The 27,137-nt window shown below is 38.6% G+C and overlaps 1 protein-coding gene and 2 non-coding genes across 3 annotated transcripts; 1 reads left to right on the top strand and 2 right to left on the bottom strand.

Annotated features, from left to right (window-relative positions):
* Positions 1-6,693: 6,693 nt before the first annotated feature.
* On the bottom strand, positions 6,694-6,800 carry LOC148802427 (small nucleolar RNA R71). The gene has a single exon (XR_016083258.1). It is a non-coding gene; the product is annotated as a small nucleolar RNA R71 (small nucleolar RNA).
* Positions 6,801-7,601: 801 nt separating this feature from the next.
* On the top strand, positions 7,602-7,708 carry LOC148802428 (small nucleolar RNA R71). Its single transcript, XR_016083253.1, has one exon. It is a non-coding gene; the product is annotated as a small nucleolar RNA R71 (small nucleolar RNA).
* A 615-nt stretch (positions 7,709-8,323) lies between these two features.
* On the bottom strand, positions 8,324-25,677 carry LOC104606052 (uncharacterized). The gene is made up of 2 exons (XM_010271090.2): positions 25,114-25,677; positions 8,324-8,389 (listed from the first exon to the last, which is right to left on the bottom strand). Exons 1-2 carry the CDS (start codon positions 25,675-25,677, stop codon positions 8,324-8,326), a joined length of 630 nt encoding a protein of 209 aa, XP_010269392.2.
* Positions 25,678-27,137: the final 1,460 nt, after the last annotated feature.

The raw sequence follows: 27,137 nt of genomic DNA on the forward strand, positions 1-27,137 counted from the left end.
AGTTGCGTTTCTTCTCTCTAATGGGCCTAACTACAGGATCAGTATTCAGCTTGTGAGTTATGTTGCTAGGGTCTATGCGGGGCGTCTTTGCCGTGAACCATGCAAAAACATCTAAATTTTCAAGTAAAAAACTTATCAGTTCCTCGATTGAAGCGCCGATCTGGAGTGTCCGAGCTAGGTCCTTTGTCGAAGTTGGGACGAAGATAGTCTCTTCTGTGGGTGCAGCTTGCTCCAGCTCGAGGTCATCTACCACCTTGGCTTTCCCTTTGAGGGCGGCAACGTAGCACTTGCGAGACTCAAGTTGATCGCCTCGTGCCACCCCAGCTCCGAAGTCCATAGGGAACTTCATCGCCAGATAGTAGGTGGAGACCACCGCAGTAGGGCATGGGTGATGGGCCGACCTATTATGACATTGTACGGGGAGGGAGTTGCGACCACTAAGAAGTTGTGGTTGAGCCTCACTATGCTAGGCCTGGTGCCGACTTCCACAGGTACTATGATTCTCCCCAGGGGTTTAACTTCCTCTCCACTGAAGCCTACCAAGGGAGTACTCGCAGGCTTGAGATCGCTCTCTTGGAGCTGAAGCTTGTCGAATGCTGCCTTGAAAAGAATATCTGCCGAGTTGCCAGAGTCGCCGAGGACACGCTTGATTTCGAAGTCATTAATCCTTATCTTCATGATGAGTGAGCCATCGTGGGGGTAGTGGACCCCACGCGCGTCATCCTCGGTGAAGAAGATCGGGTCTTCTGTCCTTGGCCGCTTTGGGGGGTTCTGCTCTTCCCTTTTGACCTCACGGGCTGATGTCTAAGCTGTAGCTAAGGTGCAGCCCGCGATGATTGAACCTCCGACGATCACATGTATGGTGCCCCGAACTGGTCTCTCTTCGGGGGGCTGCCTCGGTGGCTGCTCCCCTGCCGACCTGCTTTATTATTATTATTTTGTACAAAATTTCTTAAGTATCCGTGACGGATGAGCTCCTCTATCTCGTCGCGGAGGTTTTTACAACTCTCGATACTATGACCGTGATCTTTATGGAAGCTACAATACAAATTCTTATTCCTTACATTAGGGTCCCCTTTCAGCCGGGGTGGCCACTTCACATATGGCGTCTTTGATCGCCATAAGGATCTCGGCCAGCTTTGCGTTCAGGGGTGTGTAGTTTGTCCTCTTTGGTGGTGGAGCTCGGAAAGGCTGACCTTGCCCCCTGAGCTGGGTCTTTTTTCTTCTTGCTGTCCCCCTGGGTCGAGGACTAGACTTCCCTTTTTCTTTTTTCAGGAACCTGCTCACCCTTTTGGTTGATTTCCTCCTCCATCCCTATAAACTGGTCCGCAAACTTGAGGAACTCGGTTACCGTCTTGGGCCAATTAACAACCATGTGCCACTTGAATTCTTTGTGTGTGATGCCTCTTTTGGCCGCTGTAAGCCGAACTGCGGGGTCCAAGTTGAGTATCTGTAAACAAGCGTCATTGAACCACTTGATGTAACTCTGGATAGATTCTCCTTCCCTCTGGACTATGCCAAGGAGGCTCTCCTGGGTTCTCGGGCACCGCTTGCTGGTGACGAAATGAGAAGTGAAGACTTGCACGAATTACGCCCAACTTTTTATTGATCCGGGTGCGAGGTTCTTGTACCATGTGTGGGCCACTCCTTTGAAAGTGGTGGAGAAGGCCACACACATGCAGGACTCACTAGCCCTGGCCAAATGTATCTATGATTGGAAGGCATCAATAAGGTCATTTGGGTTGAACGATCCATCATATTTGTCCAGGGGAGGTAGTTTGAAGTCCTTGGGCATTGGGACGACCAAGAGTTCAAGAGATAGAGGGGATGGTATAAAGAGGAGCGGAGTGGCTTTCACTTTGCCCAAGCTTACCTCTTCTTTTCCTTTGAGTTCGGGCAAGTAGTGTGTTGCAGTTCGGGGAGCACGATGACGTCTCCACTACTTTTTTGCGGGCTTCGCATTGGTGCTGCTGGCCTCGATATTGTCGGGCACAGTTTTTGCGGGGAGGGGGATGGATTGCTGGTGATGGCTGTGGATAGAGGGACCTTGCCTGGAGTCTGTGAGTCTAAGGTGATGCGGTTCTGGTAGGCCGGGACCCTCCCGACCTGACTGCACGCGGCGAGGGAGGGGTAACTGGTCTTTCCTTCCTCTCGTGGGATGAGACTTGACTCTTGAGAAGATTCTGGATCTGAGAGGCCTCTCCCCAGCGTGAAGGACGTTCGTTCTGACGGCGAGGTGTGGCTTGTTGTGCGGTTGGATGTCGAGGAGGAAGCAGCTGCTAGGTCTGAGGTAGTGGAGGTAACTGTTGCTGGTAGTGATGCTGAGAAACTTGGTGCAACACTTGCTGTTGATATAGTTGGAATTGCTGGACCTATTGCATCTAAGCTTGCATAGCTCGCATGCATTGCACCAGGTCTTCAAGCTGGTTTTGGGTAGTCACCGAAGGAACAAGGGAGGGTTCGGTGAGGTTGTTCCAACCGTGAAAGGGAGTGGAGCGTTCACGGGTGCCAATGTCTGAGGCACGTTCAGAATGGGAACTCCATCCGCGGAGAGGGGCACGGTGAACTGTCCAATACACACTGCTGGGACCTGGAGTTGCTCCCCGGCGGTGTTCATTTCTGCACTGCGTCTAGCATTGCTGGAGGAAGCCATGAGAATTTAAGTCTGCAAAGTTTTGGTGGAAGGCTTTTTGAAGCGGTTCCCACAGACGGCGCCAAATGATGTAGCGCGATCTGGTCACTCCTAGCTGGCAGAGGCCTCACTCCTAGCTGGCAACGGACAACACCTGAGAAGGAAAAGATGAAGGATTCCCGGGGAGCTCGCCCGACAGGAACACTCCGATTCTTAAGTTAGAACTCGGTGGAAATTTTAGAGAGTTGCAAAGAAATAAATGCTAAGAGTGAAGATGCGCAATTTTCGATTACCTTTTTCCTTGGGGGTCGGAGCCCTTATATATTAATGCTCTATCAAATCGGGTGTAACCGCCTCTGATTTTCTACTACAGCCGTTATTCGCCAGGCTGATTCGATTGGTGCAGGTATACATCGCAGAGTACGGTCCTGTCAGTTGAGAGATGTTATGTAGAGTTGGCATGCACGACGCCGCCTGACGTTGAGACGTGGGCGCAGTCCTCTGGACTGGCAGGTGCTGCGCTGCCGGACAAGAGACATGGGAGCAGTTTGACAAGCACGGTCTTGTCGGATAAGAAGTTTCTCGAAGACTCCGGGTTACTCAATAGCAAGCTCCTTTGTTGCGAGCTCCAATAGCAAGCTGCCTTGCAGCAAGTCATTCTGTAGCGGGCTGTGGCGAGCTGTCTTGTGGCGAGTTGTAGCGAGTTGATTTGTGGAGAGCTGTTCTGCTGGGGTTTCAGCAAGCTCGTTACGCCGAGTTGTGGCCAAGCTGTCATGCTGAGCTGTCACTTACGTCGAGTCATATCCATGTGTCCCTTAGTTAGGAGGTCGGGTCAAATCACCCTCCATCAGTTCTCTTACAAATCCAGATCTGAAATTTCAGATCTGGATTTGTAATGTTTGAATTGCTTGAGAAAGAATTCAGACATTCATTATTTAGCTTGGCCGATCTGTTCTAACCTCTTAGAATTTCTAGAGTGCTTGAGAGAAAATCTAGAAATTCGGATCTGCTACTCGAGAACTGAATTGAATGCAAGGTTAGAGATAACTTGCACAATTCAGTTGGTGGTTAATTCAATCAGAATTGATGCCGTTGAATTGTTTGATCAAATGCATGCATGAATGATTAGATTCTTGATAGAGATATAAGAATCATTATTCATGCATAGGATGAACAAGCACTTGAAAGAGGCTGTTCATTGCCTTGGGGTTTCACTAAACCAAGGCTGAATCATACTCTATTCGAATGATCTAAGAGGGCTGATTGTTGAATCATGAATTTGTAATTTTAGCCTATTCTCTCAACTTGAATGTATGGTGTTGAACCAATGCCTATTAGGTAGTCTGTAGTTTAGAATTTCATATTTGAATAAATTGTAGTATTTGATTAATCAGATAAGAGCTAGTTGGTTTATATTAGTAGTTGTTATCTAAATCCTTGTGGGAACGATACTCTACTCATCTCTTTATTACTTGAGAGGCTAGTGCACTTGCTAGTGCCACAATGACCCACCAAGTTTTTGGCGCTGTTGCCGGGGATTTATTGTAGCAATATTAGAAACCATTGGACCTTCTTAATCTGATTTGTAGCTTTGCATTCATTGCTGGTTTTTCAATTCTACATCTTAAATTTCAGTTTTGAATGCAATGGCTTCATTGATGGAGCCGGTTTCCTCTCTTAATACTTGATTGCTCCATCTTTAATTTCAGTTTTAGTTGAGTTTATGTAGATCTGATCACTCTTTTTTCTTTAGCTTCATTATCTCAAAAGAGTACAGATCTGATTGCATTACTTGTTGTTTCTTGAATTCAACAATCAGATCTGCACTCACATAAAAAGATTTTGGTTAATTTACTTTCTTTTGTTTTAGTTTTCTTCCATCTTAAAAGAAAAAAAAATGGTATGTCTGCTTTCGAATTTGAGCTTCAGATCTGAAATCAGATCGAAAATTCAGATCTGAAATGGTGTGAGCACAGGTCTGATTTCAGATCTGTAACTCACCCCCATTCGAAGATACATTAGGACTGATGAGAAGCAAGCTATAACAACTATTGTACAGACCTAAGATCAGTGGTATTGTATGATTTTAGACCTGATATAATGATCTCAGATCTGTACACACCAATACACCCTGCTGAGTTCTCATATTAGCCCTGATAACTGTGGTTCTAGCTACTGAACTTAGAATCAGTAGCTGCTGAATTACAAAATTACAGATCTGAAGGTGTAAAGGATTCTTGCATATACCCTCATAAATTTCAGATCCCAAGGTGTAGAAATCATGTACAACATCTGTACCCTATTAGGATGGTGGTGTGAACTCAAATTGCAGATCTGAAATCATCTGAGTTAAATGAATTCAGATCAGAGTTCATCTAAACTCAAACCTGAACTCATCTAACTCAGATCTTAATTTGGTTGCTATCCGTAGCACAAGTTGCAGACCTGATTTCAGGTCTCTGCAGCTAATAGATGTATATAAGTTATACAAATAATAAGAAGCTTAAAGCTCTTGATTGCAGCCTTAATTCAGATCTGGTTGCAGTATATGGGAAGCAAGCTAGAACAAACCATATTTGGAATCAGTGGATATGCATGGATTTAGACCTGATACACTGATATGATCTCAGGTTATGCATGACTTCAGACCTGATCCACTGATTTCAGATCTGAATACACTTGCACCCATTGCTGAATTTCTATATCAGTCCTGTCCTAGCATCAAGTAGCTGATGAAATTTAAAATTTCAGATCTGATTGTGTATGCATGTACCCTCATAAATTTCAGATCTGAAATCTGATATGCATGATTTCAGACCTGATATACTAATTTCAGATCTGTATATGCCAATTCTCCTTGCTGAATTCGCTCTGATCACAATAGATGGAAGCCATACAAGCTGCTGAAATGCAAGATTGCAGATCTTATTGTGTAAATGATTTGGTAGATCTGAACTCATCAGAAATCATATCTAAACTCATTATATTTGCTATAGCTGCTCTTTTTGTTCTGCATACTTTTTGAAAATGGTGTGGTTAAGATCTGATTACATTACTTATCTCTTCTGCAATCAGATCTGAACACATACCAAATCTTATTTGGGTTTCAAATCTGAAATCAGATCTGTATTCACCTCTGAAACCTACTTCAATTCATAGATTTAACAGGTTTTATTAAATCAGAATTGAAAGCAAGTTGTGACAGATCTGATTTCGGTATATTCAGATCTGAAACTTTGCTACCATGCATAGTATAACCACTGATCTCAGATCTGTATACAACTATTCTCAGTAGCTAAGATTTCAGATCTGATTTAAGATCTGTGAAAGTAATTTTCATTGCTTAAGATTGCATAAGGTTTATAAAAGTTGGAACCTGAAGAGCAGCTTAAAGTTCTTGATTCTAGTCCTATTTCAGATCTGGTTGCAGTAGATTTCAGATCTGCTTATTGATGTTAGGATTGGAATTTTGTATTCTTAATTGCCTTGTACATTTCAGTTAGAGTAGGATCATTGATTGGTTAAATTATTCATATTCTTTTGTGGATACTAGTCTTTTTATTGCTTTGACTTTACAGTTTATGACAAGCAGACCTGAACTAGAGGAAATTCCTTATGATTCGGAGATTGAAAGGACTCTCCGTATCCGCCTAAGAGCTGCCAGACAAGTCAGACTGGAAATAGAAGAGATGGCTGAACTGGGGCTGGATTATGCCAAGCCCACCATAACTGGGGCAGCTTCGAGCATTGTGAGGCCGGCCATTGCTACTAACAACTTTGAAATCAAGCCAGCCATAATTCAAATGATTCAAAATATAGTGCAATTCTGTGGTATGGCTCACAAAGATCCAAATTCCCATATAGCCAATTTCTTGGAAATTTGTGACACCTTCAAGCATAATGGGGTAAGTGATGATGCTATAAGATTGAGGTTATTCCCATTTTCATTGAAAGAAAAGGCCAAGGCTTGGCTAAATTCACTAGCGGCCGGATCTATAGCCACTTGGGAGGAGATGGCTAGCTGATTCCTTTCTAAATACTTCCCTCCCTCGAAAACAACAAAAATGAGAAATGACATTACTAATTTCTTCCAACAAGAGGGAGAATCTCTCTATGAGTCATGGGAACACTATAAGGAGCTGCTGAGGAGGGTTCCTCATCATGGCCTTTCGATATGGCTGCAAGTGCAGACCTTTTACAATAGTCCAACCGATTCAAATAAGGCCATCCTAGATGTAGCTTTCGGGGGCTCCATCAATAATATGACCCCTGAAGTTGCCCATGTACTCATAGAGGAAATGGCAGCCAATAATTACCAGTGGCATTCGGAAAAAACACATGTAAGAAAGCAGCATGACCTTCATATTGTTGACTCATACACGACTCTATCTGCTCAAATTGGTGCACTTAGCAAGAAATTAAACGAGATGCAGATGGCAGCCATGCATGTGCAGCCCGTGACATGTGATTTGTGTGGGGGAGGCCACATCAGTACTGAGTGCCAAGTTGGCAATCAGTTTAGGCAGTCTACAGAACAGATTGACTTTGTCGGCAACCCTCCAAAGCAGCAAGGATATTAGTACCATCATGCCTTTCACCAGGGATGGAAAGGACATCCGAACCAATAATGGCAGAATCAACATGCACCGAATGCCATGCATGGTTGCCTTCTGCATGTCATGGGCTGCACATACATGGCTGCCATCTGCATCTCGTCTAATTTCTTGTTGAGTACACCAATTTGAGCAGATAGAGCCGTGTATGAGTCAACATTATGAAGGCCATGATGCTTTCTTACTTGTGTTCTTTCCGAATGCCTCTAGTAATTATTGGTTGCCATTTCCTCTATGAGTAAATGGGCCACTTCAGGGGTCTTATTATTGATGGAGCCCCAGACGTTGCATCTAGGATGGTCTTATTTGAATCGGTTAAACCATTGTAAAATATCTGCACTTGCAGCCATTTCGGAATGCCATGATGAGGAACCCTCCTTAGCAACTCCTTATAGCGTTCCCATGACTCATAGAGAGATTCTCCCTCTTGTTGGAAGAAAGTGGTAATGTCATTTCTCATTTTTGTTGTTTTCGAGGGAGGGAAGTATTTAGAAAGGAATCGGCTAACCATCTCCTCCCAAGTGGCTATAGATCCGGCTGCTAATGAATTTAGCCAAACCTTGGCCTTATCTTTCAATGAAAATGGGAATAACCTCAGTCTTATAGCATCATCACTTACCCCATTATGCTTGAAGGTGTCGCAAATTTCCAAGAAATTGGCTATATGGGAATTTGGATCTTTGTGAGCCATACCACAGAATTGCATTGTATTTTGAATCATTTGAATTATGGCTGGCTTGATTTCAAAGTTGTTAGCAGCAATGGCTGGCCTCACAATGCTCGAAGCAGCCCCAGTTAGGGTGGGCTTGGCATAATCCATCAAGGTTCTAGGTTCAGCCATCTCTTCTATTTCCGGTCTGACTTGTCTAGCAGCTCTTAGGCGGATACGAATAGTCCTTTCAATCTCCAGATCGTAAAGAATTTCCTCCAGTTCAGGTCTGCTTGTCATAAACTATAGAAGTCAAAGCAATAAAAAGACTAGTATCTACAAAAGAATATGAATAATTTAACCAATCAAAGATCCTATTTTAACTGAAATGTACAAGGCAATTTAGAATACAAAATTCCAATCCGAACATCAATAAGCAGATCTGAAATCTACTACAACCAGATCTGAAATAGGACTGGAATCAAGAGCTTTAAGCTGCTCTTCAGGTTCCAACTTGTATAAACCTTATGCAATTTTCAGCAATGAAAATTACTTTGATAGATCTGAAATCAGATCTGAAATCTTAGCTACTGAGAACAACTGTATACAGATCTGAGATCAATGGTTATACTATGCATGGTAGCAAAGTTTCAGATCTGAATATACCAAAATCAGATCTGTCACAACTTGCTTTCAATTCTGATTTAATAAAACCTGCTAAATCTCTGAATTGAAGTAGGTTTCAGAGGTGAATACAGATCTGATTTCAGATTTGAAACCCAAATAAGATTCAGTATGTGTTTAGATCTGATTGTAGAAGAGATAAGTAATGTAATCAGATCTTTACCACACCATTTTAATAAAGTATGCAGAACAAAAAGAGCAGCTACAACAACTATAATGAGTTTAGATACGATTTCTTATGTGTTCAGATCTACTAAATCATTTACACATTAAGATCTACAATCTTGCATTTCAGCAGCTTGTATGGCTGCCATCTACTATGGCCAGGGCGAATTCAGCAAGGAGAATTGGCATATACAAATATGAAATTAGTATATCAGGTCTGAAATCATGCATATCAGATTTCAGATCTGAAATTTATGAGGGTACACCATCTTTTTATCACAAATGCCCATTCTTTGTTAGTGGGTGAGAGAACCATTCTTAGAATAAATACAATATACCTTGCATAAGTCCCTATAATAACTTTGGCTTCAATGACTTTATTTCCTATCTTTTTAACTACTAAGAGAGTTCCATTATATAAGCCAATTGATTGACTTAAATTCCGCAATAGCAACATCGGGGCCCTAATTTTCAATTCTAAGTGATGGTTTGGAAGGCCAGGAAAATTAAGAGAATGTAACAATTATGGAGGATTCATGTTAAGTTCATTACCATCACCTATAGGAACCAAAGTATCGACACTCAGATATATTCGCATATTTCTTGACAACATAGATAGTATAATTGAATTAACCTCATCAACATCCACATTCTTGAAGCCAAAATACCATGTTGTTGGAAGTATGACCAATCTAAATATATATCCTTAAAATGTGGATATATTGTATCAATAAGAAGCTTCACACCTCTATTTTTGTTGTCAATAAGAAATCTCTAAGGAATTTGAATCCAGTCTGGGTCTTTTCCTTCCATAAAAGAGATATTTGATACTTTTCCATCCCATATTTTTAAAACCTACTCTGCAAATTCTTAAAATTGAGAACATTCTTCATCTGCGATGCTTGGGGATAAAATTTGCATATTCATCTTTAGTGAAAGAATATAACAATGATCCAATAAATATAACTTCAAATTGACGATGTAACTATTTGTTCTCTACCACATTTTCTAACAATTAGCAATATTTAACGAAAATCGCCATCGAAAATAACCAATTTGCCTCAAAAAATAGTGTCCTTTCAATATATCTCTAAAGGTTCTATCAACAGTTTCAATTCTATTTATCATAGGAGCTTCATCCCAAATAATTAATTCTGCCTTTTGAATTAACTTAGACAAGTTTTTTTGTTGATTAACTGAACAACAGGATGACTCATGCAAATCTAAAGGGATTTTAAACCTTAAATGAGCTATTCTCTTACCAGGTAATAGAAGGGCAACAATCCCCAAAGAAGTAACTGAGAGAACAATTTTGTTCTCACCCCTAAATTTTGCAATTTTTATTTTTCAAAGATATGTTTTCCCTATTCTACCACTACCATTGACAAAAAATATTCCACCTTTCTTATTATGATATGTTTCTATAATTTTGTCAAATATTGACTTTTGTTCCTCATTCAAATTTGTATGCCATGTGACAAAATTTTTGGCTTCCACACCACTATTATAATTTAGTTACTCACAAAGCAATCTAGTTTGTAACAACTGAGAACATTGTTGTGATAACATTGGCAAGGAAGGAAATTCTTTCAATGACCTTCCATTTTGATTTAAAATAGTTTTGATCTTATAAAGTGCCATATCTTTTAAAGAATCTACATAAATTTTCAAATTTCAATCTCTAGTATTTATTCTCATGATTGCATGAAGATTATCAGCAAGATCTTCCCAATGTTGCTCCCAAAGCTCTAAAGGTCTTGTAACATCGCTAAACATTAGCATCTCACAAAACATATTTCTCAGTTGTAATCCCAATGCCATAATGATGCTTCAGACAATGCTTCATGCCATTCATTGTCATCATCAAGTAACCCAAGAACTAAACATGCCTCTTTAAATGTTGGATACAAAGTCCCATTAACCATTCTTAAGTCCTTAAAACACATTGCTCATTTTATTTTATGAAGAACTAAATGCAAATAATACCTCTCACCTGAAGTTGGATGTCCATAATATAACCTCCCTATTGTCAGTCCTTGCTTTCTTCTCATTCATTCCTTTCTATTTTTATTCCACACCCATCTTAATGGAAATTCTACATATGTAAAAGTTCTTGCATCTTCATACTTTCTATTTGCTTCAAACCATTTTGTTAGTATACTATTCTAACACCTAGGCAAGAAATAACTGAGTTAAGGTTATCAGTATAAGAAAAGATCAATAATTGCTCATTTGGCAAATGATATTGCAATCGCTCAATTGTAGGAGAATGTTCTTGAATTTCAAACTTAAATATTCTCCAACATGACTCATTGATGAAATGTAGCGACAATCATAATATTGCTTGACTTCATCAACAACCCTATTCTGTGGCCTTTCGCTTGTTGTAACAGGTGCACTATTATCCTCAATTACAATGGTTGCATGGTCAGTGCCCTTATGGACGTATTTATATAAGTACTTAATCGCCTTTGTTTGTGTGCACCATTCAACATTGATATGTGCATCATATCGGATTAATAGGTTAGGATTGTATGAAATGACCCACCGATTATCAACCTCAATTCCATTTATTATAATCTTTCTCCCATCATCTTTGCACCAATAAACAACAAATTCATTATTACTTATTGTTGTTTCATCACAAAATGGTTTTGGGTAACCCTTTGAACACTTTCCATCAATCATACATGGGCTATTTGTATTATGTATCCTACATGGACCATGTATCATACATCGAGTCACTATTTCATATAAGAGTGGATATGTCTCTTTATCAGGCAATTATGCACATATTATTTTATCAATATCATCTGTTGAAATAGTCTTGTCTTCTTTTGCCAATGTAATAAGTATGTGAGAGTGAGGGAGACCTCATTTTTGAAATTCAACTACATGAATATTTGTAATTTAGAAAAAGAAAAATATATTATTATAAAAATTATAATGTGACTCAAAATTTTGTATAGAAGACACTAAGATAAAAAAATAGGTACCTGTAATAACTTCTCCGAAAAGTTTATCTTTCTTTAAATCTGAAAGCATTTGGTTTAATTTAATGTAAAGACTCTAACAACCAAATCAAGTCTATCTTCTGCTTGTTATCATGGTATTCTCTTTAGTTCATCTTTGATTTCTGGCCATTTTGGATTACATATAAATGTAATGAATAGATCAGGTGGCCCATTGCATCTTGATACTGTTGTATCATATACCATGGCCCACCTGTAAATGACGATGGCAATGCAAATTTTCGGCCAATAGCTGAAGCATCTTGATCACTTGCTGTAATAGCATCTTCTAAACCTTTATATAGATTATAATGCAAAATATTTGATTTGACATGACATAGTTCAACCAATTATGTTCAATTGCTGCATATGAGTCAACTACATATTGTTGAAATAGTTTTCCTCCTTCTAAAAGGGTTATTCCTTCAATTTCTCTATATTGTAACTTTGATGCATCAAATGCTCTAATTGAAACTTTTGATGAGGATGTACTTGACCCACATGCTAATGGTATGTCAATGTGCCACTCATCGGTTCCATGTGGAAATAACAAAGGATACTGTAGTGGCATATATGATAGATGGGTTTCATCAATTCTTTGCAAAGTACCTTCATTTGTATGAACAATAATATCTCGATTCACACCTATCTTAACTCCTTCACCAACTATCAATGCAACGATATTGTCTGCCGTTGGCCTTATATATTGTCTTCATTTCCTTGATTTTATGATACATATATGTAAATTAAGAACATGTTCCTGAAGATCTCTTGCCCTCTGAAAAGTCTTTACATATGAATTTAAAAATCTAACATACTTTGCAACCCTTGAACAATTGATGGATCAACATGTGATGAAGAATTAGTTCTATTGATAGCATGCATCCAGTTTTGAACTTCATGTTCTGTATCATAGATATATAATTGAGGAAACTTAGGTCTCCTTCCGGGGGTTGGAAGTAACGATCCTATTTTGTGAATGTTTTCTCCATTGATCCTAAAGTTATATGGGCTTCTTCTATCTAATACACTATGATCAATTCTTCCTTCCATTGATGTGAATGACAACATTGAATTGTAGCTTTTTATATTTTCTCTAAATTTTTTGTCACCAAGAAATAATTTCAAATATTGTGGTGTGGTGGGAAGCAATGGTAGTTTCAATTTCCCATCTTGACAATAAAGGGTAAATCTTGAGTTAACCTTTGAGGACCTAGTAATTATTTCCTCAATCCACATAAGTGCAAAACAATGTTTACACTTAACAGATCTCTCTCCAAAACTCCACCTTTCATTGAATTTTCTTATAACAATAACACTTGAATAACCCTTTATTAATATCAATGACATCCTCAAAAACTCTTTTGCATGTCTAATTGTTCGACCTTGCCTTCCTAATCTTATGTTTGAACTAGAAGACCTCTCTGTAGACAATCTATTGTGAAGCATGTTTGCTAACCTCACAGCTTCTCGCCTCTTCTCGGTGCTCCGTCTTTTGGCGGCTAGATCTTCCGTGAGCCAAACGGGAATAGACCGAAAATCAGTCTTCCCCGCTTGTAAACAGCCGAAAGACTGCGCAAAAAGATGCGCTAAACGGGCCCTAAGTCTTCATCGGCCAACAAGGCAGATCTTTATTTCTTGTCACGGTGTATTTAAGGATAAATCTTTCCCATTCTCTTTGGTTGCATCACCATTTTCCCTTGCAGCTTCCACTTCATTGCTCCCTCTTAGTAGCCCTTAACCGAAATCCACCAACTCTATTCCTTCACCTTCTCCATTAAGGGTGTAAACGGATCGAATTCGAATCAGATCAAGCAATATCCGAATTCGCATCCGATTAGAAAGCTCAATATCTGATGGATATTAAAAATTAATATTTGAATTTGAATCTGATTAAATATTCGAATATTCGATTCAATTCAAATTCAATTAATTAATTATTTTAGGTAATTAAAAAATATATAAAATAAATATTTTATTTATATAAAGTACATAAATATATAAATTATTTATATAATTTAATTATTATATATATAAATTATTTATATAATTTAATTATTATATATATAAATTATATAAGACATTTAAATATTTTATATATTATATATAAGAATTAAATAATCGGTCAAATTCGAATATTTATCGAATCGAATTAGTCCATATCCGAATTCGAATCCAATTAACTATTCGGTAAGAATAGGATATCTAAATTTGACTGATTAAATATTCGAATTATCCGAATTCGATTCGATTATGTTGAATCTCGAATTCAAAATCAGATTTTCGAATACCGTTGACACCCCCCTATTCTCCATTTGCTTATCCATCTACTATATTAACTACATTGTAGCCTCTTCAGCCCATTGTTTCTGATACTTCGACCGGTGATACTATTGCAATTCCCCTTATTTCTCAGCATCTAATGACCACACAGGGTCGCCATGGTATTTATAAGCTAAACCCTAAGCATGCTCTCTACATGAGCTCTCTTGTTGAATCTGAACCATGTTGTAACACCCAATCTCAAAAGGGTCCCCAATGGTAGCCACCATGGAAGATGAGTATTGAGCTTTACTTCACAATAATACTTGGACTCTCGTTCCCCCACTGCCTAGCAAGGACATCATTGGGGATCGATGGGTATTCAAGATTAAGAAGAAGCCTGATGGTTCGGTTGAGCGGTTTAAAGCCCGCTTGGTGGCTAAAGGGTATTCTCAGTAGGAAGCTGGCCTCAACTATGACAAGACCTTCAGTTCTGTCATAAAGCCAACCACTATTCGCATAGTTCAATCTCTCTTTTTGTGTCTTCTAATTGGGATATCCACGTCAAATTGTTGTAAGTAATGCATTTTTACATGGTTTCCTTACTGAGAAACTATATATGAAACAACCATTTAGGTTTAGTGACCCTCGTTTCTATCAGCATATCTATCAACTAAACAGCTCTCTCTCTGGCTTAAAACAAGCCCTACGGGCTTGATTTACTTGGTTAAGAGACTATCTACTTGACTTGGGTTTTACTAAATTGAGGGCTAATGCTTCTTTTGTTTATTTTCCAAGAGGGTAAGCATACTATCATGATATAATTAATCGTCACTGCTGGCTCTTCATCCTCGTCCATTTCTCACTTGCTTCAAAAGTTAGCCTCTCAGTTTACACTTCAGGATTTGGGCCTGGCCCACTATTTCCTTGGTGTTGAGATGAAATGCACAACTGTTAGGATCCATCTCTCAACATAAGTATATTGATGATCTTCTTTATTGTTCACAAATGCATGAGGCCAAGCCTAGTTCCATTCGTATATATGTCTGCCTCTACTCGCCTTGATGTATTGGGTGGGGTATCCTCCTTTCTATTGCAGTACCTTTGGGGCACTAATTATGTTATTCTTACAAGGCCAGAGATCTCTTTTTCTATTAATAAAGTTTTTCAATTCATGAAAGCTCTCTTTTGTTTCCCTGCCGACCGTCATTCTCAAAGTAGCTTTTGTTTTCTTCCAGGCCCAAACTTGCTATCTTTGGAGTTCTCATGTAAAACATTGTTTCTTAGTCTAGTATCGAGTTTTAACACCAGTGTCTTGCATCCATTGCCTTTGAAATTCTTTCGCTTTAGAAAGCTCTTATACGAGCTTAGAGTACCACTCTTTGTGCCATGGTTTTAAAAAACAAATCAGAAATGGAATCGTTCTGGCCACTGATTTTTGGGTCAACGGTTCAATAGTTTTTGGCCAAGAACTAGGTTTAAGATAAAACGAAACCGATTGCTTAAACCGGGTCAACAGTGGTTCAAAAACCATACTCTGTGCTGCTCATCATCTGGTGTGACAATTTAATTGCAACACATCTTTCCCTAATTCGGTCCTTCATTCCCGTACCAAACACATGAGATTAAACACCGTTTTGTTCAAGAAAAGGTTGCTTCTAAGTACTTGGACAAGTGTCATATTTCCTCAGCTAATCAATTGGTTGATTGATGTTCTGATGAAGCCATTGCCCTCTCCATGGTTCAATCTGCTTCATTCCATGCTTGTCATGTGCTCTCTTGCTAAGATTGTGGGGGATGTAAACGATAATCGTTATCCTAGCTAGTATTATGAATGGATTTCATATCTTCTGCCCACGAGAACCCTGTCCACGACAATACACCACCCTCGGTGAATTGGGAACATCTCCCCCTGCATAATACTATGCAGAGGATGAGATGTTCTCCATGTGTGGCTGCAATAAACATGGGCAGGGTTCTTGAGGGCAGGAGATCTGGGCTTGAATGAATGACCCATGTACCGATTATGTAGGGGAAACGATAATATCATCATTTGTTGTATTTTATAATTTTTAAATTCTATGTAATTATAGATATTTACACGTATATATTACTGACTCATTTCAAGCGAATACAATAAGTTATCCTTCTCTTTTCAAACTCTCATAAGAGAGATTTTTTTTTCAATTTTTTGTCTATATGGTTAAGTTTTTTTTTCAATCTTTTATTCTTTTTTCAAAAAATAAAAAATTTTGTTCCATCTCACGGGGCATATTGGCACAAACCACTACATTAATTGAGTTGTGCCGAAAAAACTTTAGCTGTTGGGTCCCAACAGCATAAGCTGTTGAGAGAATTTCTGGAAATGTCAGGTTATCATGAGAATGGATAAATTAATAATTACATCTTAATTTATTTTGACTAAAAACTAAAGCATGCGCGTGAATAGATGAACTGCCCAGAACAAGCCCAGCCCAGAAACTGTCTCAACAGTCTATGCTGTTGGGCCCCAACAGCCAAAGTTAACCCAGTGTTCCTAGAAAGAAATGATATAAAGAACCACCCTTAAATTTGGGTGAGATTATGAAAAGGATTCTCAACCTTCAACCAAGGTCTAAGATAAATCATAAGTTTAGTTTGGAAGAACATATTTAAACCAGGAGTCTAACTATGAGGCCATAAATTTGTAACACATTAAATCAAAATTTTAATGAAACACATTAAACACAGTAAAGATGTCACATAATCTACATACTTTTCACTTTTACAATGTGTACAAATCTCACATAGTCCACGTACTTTTCATTATTTCACCTCTCACAAAGTGTGTTTTCACCATTTTACTTACCATCAAGAATTCAACAATGTTAAAAACATCAACAGTGACAAGATTTTATCAGTGGAATTTCATGTCTTTTGCTTCATGGTGCAGTTCATGAAACCATAGATTTTGCCTTAAACCTGATGGCTATTGGAACTGACTCACAAATAAAGCATGCACTCGGGAGCATTTCATATCTGTATACTGTCCAAGCATGTGGATATACAAAACCATTCCTCTTCACGAGTCTACTATACAGATTTGAACTTTTAACCAAGTATCACATAAACCCTAGTTCGCAAGAATGTAGATAACAAATGTGACAGAGATAAAAATCAATTCAAGTATGAACGAAAAAAAAGTCTTCAAAGCCATGGTTTGTATCATTAGAAAATTGGTGTCGTGCGGTCTTCAAAGAAATAGGCGATGCGGTGGGTGGTTTCATCGTAGTGGATCCGATCAACCTGTCCTGGAGCAAGCTCGAATCACTTCGTTCACTAATTTGGAGCAAATCAATCCATGACTTACCAGAATTTATTGGCCTAGAAATACTAGTCACAAGTTGTTGGATTTTAATCTCATAATAGATTAAATTTAATGGATTTGATTGGTCAATTATATGAGAAATTACACCTGCATATTTGTTTGGAAAAATTAGCTTTTCTCTTACAAAACCCAGTTTTGAACTTATCCCACATTGGAAAATTATAAGTTTTGTTTTCAGTATTTTAATAGGAATTAATTTACATTCCTTATAAATAGTAGAGGAGAGTATTGAGGTTTGATACCGTGCAAGGCACGCGCACGCGTATGTGTGTGTGTGTGCAGATTCTCGCTCAAGGTTCTGTTGTATCCTGGGAATGGATTTGCTTGTAACCCAACAGCAAACTTAGTGAAACTGAGTGGGGGCAGATGGTGATCACAGAATAGGGATGCGGAACTCTGTTTCAAACTCTTTAAATGGTGAGCTATTAAGAGAAGATGCAATCTGCGATAAGGAGCAACTTTTTCAGTTCTCAGGCGTTGGGGATCATTTCTCTAATCGGCCAGCACCGGCAGTAAACAAAGGTGCTCAAAGTCCGACACCTATTTCGAAGGAAAACATAGGTCCTAAACAACGTCACAGAAGGCGTCATAAACATTGTAAGGAAGAGGCTTCAGTAGTGTTCCAACCGGTGGACGGGGAACGAGTCGTCTCTTCAACCGCCAGAATTATCCTGGAAAGCCCATCACTATCAACCCTTGCTTGTGTAAAAGTACTTTCGTAAAAGTGCTTTCATAAAATTACTTTTATCAAAGTACTTTCATAAAAGTGCTTTCATAAAAGTATTTTTTTATAAAAGTACTTTCATAAAAATACTTTTTCTAAAAGTGCTTTCGTATAAAGGTACTACAAAAGTACTTTTATAAAAGTGTTTTCATAAAAGTGTTTTCATAAAAGTGTTTTCAATTTTTGTGCTATAGATTGATTTTTCATTTTGAAAAAAAAAAAAAGACTAATGACAAGAATTTTATAACCAAACGCTCTAATACTATTCATTTTTGCTAAGCAAGAATTAAAAAAAATAAGGCCCTGAGCAACGAGCCCATATACAAATCATACTAGAGGGAAAAACATCAATTACAAGGGAAAGAAAAAAACAAACCTTAAAAGGATTTGAAGCCAGGCAGTCACACCACTCAACTCATTAACCAAGAAAACAAAAAAAAATTCAGAACCAGTGGTGCTTATTTTCTTTCATGGGACTATACAACAGACCGTTGTAACCCATCCCATAACCCCTCAATCCTGATGCAGATTCAATTTCAAGTCTCCGCTCCAACCAACCAGTAGAGACTTTACTAATATATAGCTAGTTAAGTTCAAATCTGCACTGGGTGCCCCACAACGTCCCACAACACATCCCTACCGTATATTGAAAATATCTTCCAGTGATAATATCAAAAATGATGATGTCATCATGGAGAGAGATTTTTCATACATGGTAGAAATGTGTTGTGGGACATTGTATGGGGCGCAGATGTGAACTCTGGCTAATTAGCACCTTGCGACTCCTTATAAAATTTGACAGTTTGACTCCTCAGAGAACTACTCTGTAGAATTTTGTATGGACATGGTAGATGGGTAGAGATGCCAACCTGGCAACCTAGTAGCTTTAGCTTTTGCCTTGTGGTTTTAGCCCTTTCGATACCTAACTTTTCTTTTGATGATCCAGGTTTTAGTTTGTTTGATGGATTATCGTTTGGTTTATGATTCAATGCAAATAAACATATTTGTTCCTTGCCAATTCAAGGCTTTGGTTTGAAGTTCTTCAAGGTTCCAGGTCCCACTTCCCAGTCGTTCTGTTTGGTCCTAGACTCTTGATTTTCAACGTTTTGATATTTTCACCAGGTGAGGGTGGGTCTTGGCCCAATGATATTTAGTTATTCCACTGCGATTTGCGTAGTTAGGGTTATATCTTAGAAACAACCTCTTTATATGTATAGGATAAGGCTTTCTGCATTTGTCCCTTTTCATACCCCGCATTGACAGAACCTAGTGCCCTTTCTCATATTTTCACCAGGCCAGTGGTCCTAATCAAATAATAGATTTCTTTTTTGGGGTTTTTACTTTTCAATCCACCCCCAGAAATTTTAGCTTTATGTACAGGTGGGATGAATCCTGATCGTGGATGCCAAATTCATGAACAAGATGAGGTTTATAGGGGGGTTATTAATAGATTAGGAGGGGGTTGAATTTCAGATTTCTGAGGTAAAGTACAGTCTACTTATCCCTTCTTTCTTTTTACAATAAATGAATGAACAAAGCAGAGCATTCACTTTTTCCCAAGTGGTTAGGGAAGACAAACTGACAGTTTTGCCAACAGAGGGGAAGGTTCTTTTGTCAATATCATTAGCAAGAATAGTCATTGATGGAGAAGCAATCCACAGGTCTTGTGGCAAAGCCTCGCAATTCAAATAAATAATAAATGGAGGAGGGCAATGTCCAAGAAAGAACTCCAATTTCAATACATAAATAGGCATAAAAAAAGGTTTCTTGGGTTTGGAAGCACATGATCTTACATAAAGGCTTGGGGGTCATAATTTGCCACGTCTACCATGTTTCAACAAATCCAGACCTACATCATTGAATGGGAAAAGTACAATTCAGTTAGAGATGGTAATTTTTCCCATTTCTTCTTAACTCCCAGTGGGAATGGGGATGAGAAAATTTCCTCCCCACCGGTGAGGACAAGGCGAGAATAGGGGGAGACTAATTTAACATTATAAAAAATGACGATAAATGGAGGAAAACCCTATCCACTTTGGCAAGGACAGGATACAATGGGGATGGGGACAGTAAGTGACTCCCTGCCCTACCACGCCCCATTGTCATTCCTAAATTCACTTATAAATAAATAGATTAAAACTCAACTGGATGTAAAATTTGTATCCGATTCAGATACATTGTAAACAGTCTCAGTGATTTCGTTTGGTAACAAGTGTCTGAAGTATTATATCTTAATTCAAGGAAAAAAAAGGGTAGGGATTATAGTTGATAAGGGCATCTTTTGGGTCTTATTATCAATAAAAATAATCTTTTTAAAATAATTTCTAGAATATGATATTTTTTTTAAATATCAAAAAAGGGTAGAAACACTGTTCATCTCCTTCCTCCTTCAAACCACCGAACAAATCTCCCCACCTTTGGTCTCTATCTTTTTCTTTCCTCCTTTCGATGGCCATGAAAGAATTTCATCGCCGCTTCCTAAACCCTTGGCCCTCCTTCGGATTCCATCAAAGCTTTAATCATCGCTTCTAGAGTTTGCTGAGCTTTGGAAGGTGGACGACTTGTTCATAAGCCAAACAGGCAGATTAGGGAGCGGGGTATAAGTCACTGATGGCAAAGCGAAGAGGGGACAATAGCAAACCACAGATTTATTGGTATGGTGTTTCATGTGTTCTTCTAATTGTTTCAAAAGAAGAACTCATAGCAAGCTTTGCTCCAAACTTAGATGCAGAGAAGAAGAAGGAGGAGGAGGAGGAGGAAAGAGGAAGACAGAGACTGGAGGTGGAGGTGGGGAGATTTATTCGGTGGTTTGAAGGAAGAAGAAGATGAACATTTTTACTTTTTTTGATATTTTTTTTAAAAAATTACCCTATTCTAGAAATTATGTTAAAAAGATTAATTTTATTGATAATAAGAACCAGAAATTGCCATTATTATAATCTCAAAAAGATATTGCAACAATGAGAATAGTACAGCTGAAGAATATAGGCTGCTTTGTCAAATTTAAGTAGAGGTCGTTTGTAGTAAAACACCCTATTTTAGAAACTTCAAATTGCATTTACAAAGTACGATATTGCATTGCCTTTTTTTACATAAATAGAAATTATGATTTATAAACAAACAAGATTTTTCCTCATTTATTTGGAAAAGAAAAACCTAATATGTAACTGATTTTTTCAACGCATTGAAAAAATCGCTCAAGTTACTCAAAATTGTAAATTTGTAATACTACAAAAAGCTGGTCGGTCTGTCCAGATTTTTTGTCAGCTATTGTACTTTCTGAGATTAATCTCAGATGAATCTTTGGATGCAATTGTTTTATCCACTAAAGGTGAACTTTTCTTAGGGTCCGTTTGTTGAGACATCTGCTCCTCACACAGAGCACCTTACACTCACATCCTATCATGTATTGAAAATTTCTCCCATACTTATAAATTATTATTGGAGATGTTTCCAATGCACGGTGGATGTGCTTGTGAGGCGCCCGTATATGGAGCAGATCTCATCTCCCGTTGAAGGGTTGAGTTGAATATTCAGTGGCTGTTTGGAAAAGTTTTCATACAGTGGCTTATAAGCTGTTTGGAAAAGTTTTCATAGCTGTGTGTGTCCAATCCACCTCCAAAAAAGTCAGAAGCCACTATGATTCTCAGCCTTCCCAAAGAACACTTAATGCATCATAGGCGTGCATTGAGAACATCTCCCATATATGACATTAATATCATGGGGTTATATTAGATAAGGGCAAGTTTTAGGCTCTAAATATATTTAATAAAATTTCAAAAATATGTTAATTTTTTAAAAATAATATCAAAATCACCATGCCAATTACCTCCTGGAGCATAATGGGTTCGGAATGTATCATTTACTTGATAACAACTGTGAGCACTTTGCGATCTACTGCTCGACGGGCTTGATCGCAAAGAATCCTCGTGAAATCGGACAGCAGGTTGGGGTGTCAATGGGCTTTCTTCAGAACCTCTTTTTAGGTCAGGTATTTATGATGGCCTTACGTGGTCTTGGCGACATTTACCAAATCAAAGAAGTGGAATCCCTCAAGGCCATTCTGCAGATTCTAATTGAACTAAGAGGTCAGACGATTCGGGATGGTTTGGGGAGCAAACTTGTCGAGGAACTGGGGCTTCGGAGTAAGGTTGTAGATGTTGGGAAATGAGGTCACTGTAACTTTGGAGGAGAAGCTCTGAGGCTCGTCTGAAGACACTGTCTTTAGAACGTTATTTGCCCCCACTCAGTTTCACTAAGTTTGTTTTTGGGTTATAGGCAAATCCGTTCTTAGGATACAATAGAGCATTGGAAGAGAATCTACAACCAGCAAAGTTGAAGAATCTCTGAAGAAACCTTCTGTGAGACTGTAGCAGACCAGACTAAGAGAGAGAGAGAAAGTGTATTTCGAAAATGTGTGTTTTTGAAGTCTGATTCATGCTCCTTAAATAGTTTATGAAGAGGTATGAAGAAAAGGTACGTGCTGGTTCAGAGAAGGCACCTTGAATAGTCACAATTTCAAACATTGTGACTGTTTAAAATGTAGAACTGTTAACTCTGAATTGTGCCTCTTAATCACACCCGATCGAATGGTGACCGTTGATCTCATCAATGGTGATCAATGGTCAGCATTGCACCAAAACCAAAGCCATCCTTCGCAAGCTACGCGGGTGCGAACAAAGTGCGAGCAAAGTGTGCCTCTAAAGCGCCTCATTGCGCCGCACACATGCGCGCACACGCGTGAGCATGCGTTGCACGGTATCAAACCCCCATACTCTCCTCTACTATTTCTAAGGAGTGTAAATCAGCTCCTATTAAAATACTGAAAACAAAGCTTATAATTTTCCAATGTGAAACAAGTTCAAAACTGGATTTGTAAGAGAAAAGCTAATTTTCCAATCAAGTGTGCAGGTGCAATTTCTCATGTAATTGACCAATCAAACCCATTGGATTTAATCTTTTATGAGATTTAAATCCAACAATAGATCATCTCAAACATTTTATTAGTGGGAATGCCACCAACATGCATATTGCTCTTCCACATTGTTTGAAGTATGGTCTGAATGACTTTCTTCCATTGATTTTAATCTACGTTACCGCCCTCTACCCATCGAATATTGGAATTCACAAGGATGTTCATTCCGTTGACGTCGAGCAACTGGTTGTCGATCTAAACCTGGTGGACTCAAAAGCAGTAGTTGTCTTCAATGGGGTCGGAACCGACAGGGAGCAACATATTTTAAGGCAACGATGATTACATCATGGGGGAAGACGAATGTGATCTCCATCGAAGATTTATATTAGAAGAAGATGAACATACCTTTGCCCTTTTTGATATTATTTTTAAAAAGTAAACTTATTTTTAATATTTTATTAAATATATTATTTTTATTGTTATTAAGGCTCAAAAGTTGCCCTTATCTGATATAACCCCTAATATCATTCATGGGTAAATGGGAGCTGTGTCAACCTGGCTGTATCCTGTATGTTGTCAACTGCGGACAAGAGCTGATAGGTCACTAAGGGCCATGCGTTGGGAGCTCTGTCACGAAAACTGATTATGCCTAGGGGTGAGCAAAAAAACCGAAAAAACCGATTGAAACCGAATAAAAAATCAGTTAACCAAACCGGTCGGTTTGTTTTGGTTTGATATTCTTAAAAAGTCAATGGTTTTGGTTAACCATTTAATAAAACCGGCGGTTAACTGAACCGACCGATATATATATATTTTGAAAATCGAATATACACTTTCGGTAGTAGACTTTTCAGACTTTCTCTTTGAAAGTTTCAAAGAGAGAGAAATTTTCGGCCTTGCTAGAGTGCCACTGGAGACTATCAATCTCTCAGTCTTGAAAATCGAAAAGTTTCAAGCTTTAGCCCTTTCTTCTCTTTTGTGTCAGTGGCTTTCTTTCCACCAACGGTTTCTTCGAATCACACTCTCAATCTCTCACAATCTCACTCTCTCAGACTCTCAGTTTCTTCCCCAACAAACTAACGACCTCCGGTGTTCCGCCCTCCGACCGAATCACTGACAGCTGGCGTCTCCTCTCAGATTCAGCCTTCACTCTCTTGGACCGGTATCTGGCGTCTCACTCGACACTCATACTCACTGATCTCTCTCAATCTCTTCCCTTTCAGTCTCTTCTCTCAATCTCAGTCACTCATCTCTCTCAATCTCTCTCTCTCTCTCATCTCTCTCACTCTTAGTTCACAGTTCATTCACTCTCTTCAGACCATCGACAGGGAAGGTTTTTCCCCTTTTTTTTTAATATTGAGGGCATAAAAAAAACCAAAAAACCGAACTGCGGTTAACTGGTTGCATCCGTTTTGTTAAATTGAAAAACCAAACAATTCGGTTCGATTAACTGACTAATTATGCCAACTACTCATCTTTTGTTGGGAAGAAAGCCTTTTAACTGCGAGGGGTTATATATGCGTTAGCTTGAGAAACAGTCTTCATGGCACTACTCAGGGATGGCACGTTGGTGCACTTGATCAGCATAAGTGAGTTGAAAAGACCTAAACCGTAGATCGGGGCAGAAGTGGAAACGCGTGACAGAAGTATTTTCCCGAGTATTCCTCAGTTAGACGCCATTAGAGCCTCACTGAATCCCAAGAATAGCGAAGTAGTTTTAGCTTCTTAATAATGTTCCTCTTGTATTTCCGTGAATTTCGATCAGAATGATTAATGGATTTAAATTCCATTGTACTACCAAAATCCTCTATGGTGCATGCAAACAATCCTAAATAATTTGGACATATATCAGGAAATTCAGATTTTGATCATTGAGTACTGGTTTTAGCATTATTGGCACACTATAAGAAAATTACTTCCTATCCATCCACAGAAAGCAATTCAATTCATCAATCACCATGTTAATATCAATCAAAATCCAATTAAAAATCACATTAGCCGATTCGAAAGGTCAATGCTGGATTTATATATAGTTTGTACAAGTTTTTACATTTGGTTATCTTTTCTACTCTTTTGATTTCCTGTACTCACCTTAAACTCTGAAATGGTCTCAAGCTTAGGTGACCATGTCTGCTCTTTAGACCCAACCAACTGATCGTAGTGTTTCTGCAACTCAGGCGTGCTACATAGAAAGCTATGACTTGGGCTAGAACAATCCAGCTGTTCTTTTCCTCTCAAGATGAGTTTGGTTATGAATTCTGGCAACACTTTAATCAACACCCGCCCGTTTGAAGCCTTGACATATTCGAATGGCTGGTCACCAAAGTTGATGGGTGCAGGTTTATGACTCGAACCCAGAGCAGCCAGCGACGAAACTGATAAGACCTTGCATGCAAACCGATCAATTGGAAGAACAAAGTATGTTTCGCCAGTCATTAGTTCATCGTCGATTGCTAGTGCAGGTATGGGTTGGCCGATGTAGAAGGAATTGGCATGGCAGATTATCCTGTCAGGGAACTCAAACATGATTTCTCCGGCTAACCGCTTTCCGGTGAGAATTCTGGTGGTTCCTTCCCAGAAGACCACCTTCACCGTTGACTTCGAATTTGAACCCATGTGATGACAACAAGGAGTGATTGAGATTGCATTGCCCATGTTGGTGATCACCCTCAGAGACTGACAGACAAAGAGAGAGAGAGATGAGACGATCAGAACAGAACTCAGAAGAGAAGCATGCAGCAGCAGTTGGGTTGGAAGGGAGGAGACTTGGTTATATAGAAAGAAGGGTGGATGGTGCTCTGACTTCATGAACAGTCGAGGTTCATTTTTTGTACTAGTTCTAGGGTCGGTGGTCAGCCAAGCCGGCGTTCAACAACTTGTAAAGCGGGGATCTCTACAGCCCTCGTTAGGTTCGATTATTAAATTACAGTGCAACAACTAAGAATCCCCCGCTAACTCTTTCAAATTCAGACTAAGTAATTAAATCAATTACTAAATCTTTGTCAAAACTACAACATGATGTTTTTAGTCCTTTTTTTTCAATTTTAATTTGTATATATAGTCGGGTTTTGTTTTGGTAAAGTTGTTTATATTTGGATTCGAATCCAAATTGTAATTGGATATTGAATAACATTAATGAATGAAACTGAAATTAGTAATAAGGGATCCGGTTCCTAAGTTGAATAGTCTGACCGTTTGAACCAAATAGATGACCTATTTTGACAAAAAAATAAAATAAAAACTGGCCAAACTATTGAACAGTTTGACCATCCGAGTCAGCAGTTTGCTGACCAAATCAACGGCTTTGAGGGAAATAATGGTTCTGGGGTAAAACGGAACCAATCACTTGACTGATTCCCAATATTTCCGGTCCAGCCATCCGGTTCAGTTCAGTTTTAAAAACCATGGTTTGACCAATCAAATTCCTCACATAAATTTTGAAAAATGTCACCTGATTGGTTATATGATACTTGTTGATTGGTTGCAAGTTTTTTTTTTTTATTGTCAAACCCAATTAATAAAATGAATTGAAAATCACTTCAATATTATCATGTATTATACACCTATCCAAGTAAAAAGTAAAGATATATCATAGTGGTGTAAAGTCATGAATGAATGAATTTTAGGCATGTCTCTTTGACCTTGACCACGCATCGATATCCTAATTAGGATCTGGTCTAATTGGATGGTTGGAGATTAGCTATACTTTTGTTTTATATAGAGTTGACCCTACACCTTAACTTGCTAATCCAATATAATATGCATGGTCGTATTCCATGTCAATCAGGCCATCACAACACCCACATTCTCCAAGCAAAGAGTTCTCCTTTCTTTCTTCATTTCTTAAACAAGTTTCTTTGGGATCATTTCTAATGGTGGTTTCAAGCCAATAAATTTAAAGTGATCTCAATGTGCACGTTTTGTTTTTGCTTGGTGTAATGGTAAAATCAAGGTTTTTAAAACTAATCTGGAGACTAAATCGGTCAGGATTCGGTTCTTGGGTCGAATGGTCTAATTGTTCAAATCGAACGATTGGCCCGTACCGACAAAAAATAAAAAAAAATAAAAAATAAAAAATAAAAAATGGTCAAAACCATTCGAACGGTTTGACCATT

Source organism: Nelumbo nucifera, chromosome 2 (assembly GCF_055504915.1).
Source record: "Nelumbo nucifera cultivar China Antique chromosome 2, China Antique-T2T, whole genome shotgun sequence".
Taxonomy (NCBI): domain Eukaryota; kingdom Viridiplantae; phylum Streptophyta; class Magnoliopsida; order Proteales; family Nelumbonaceae; genus Nelumbo; species Nelumbo nucifera.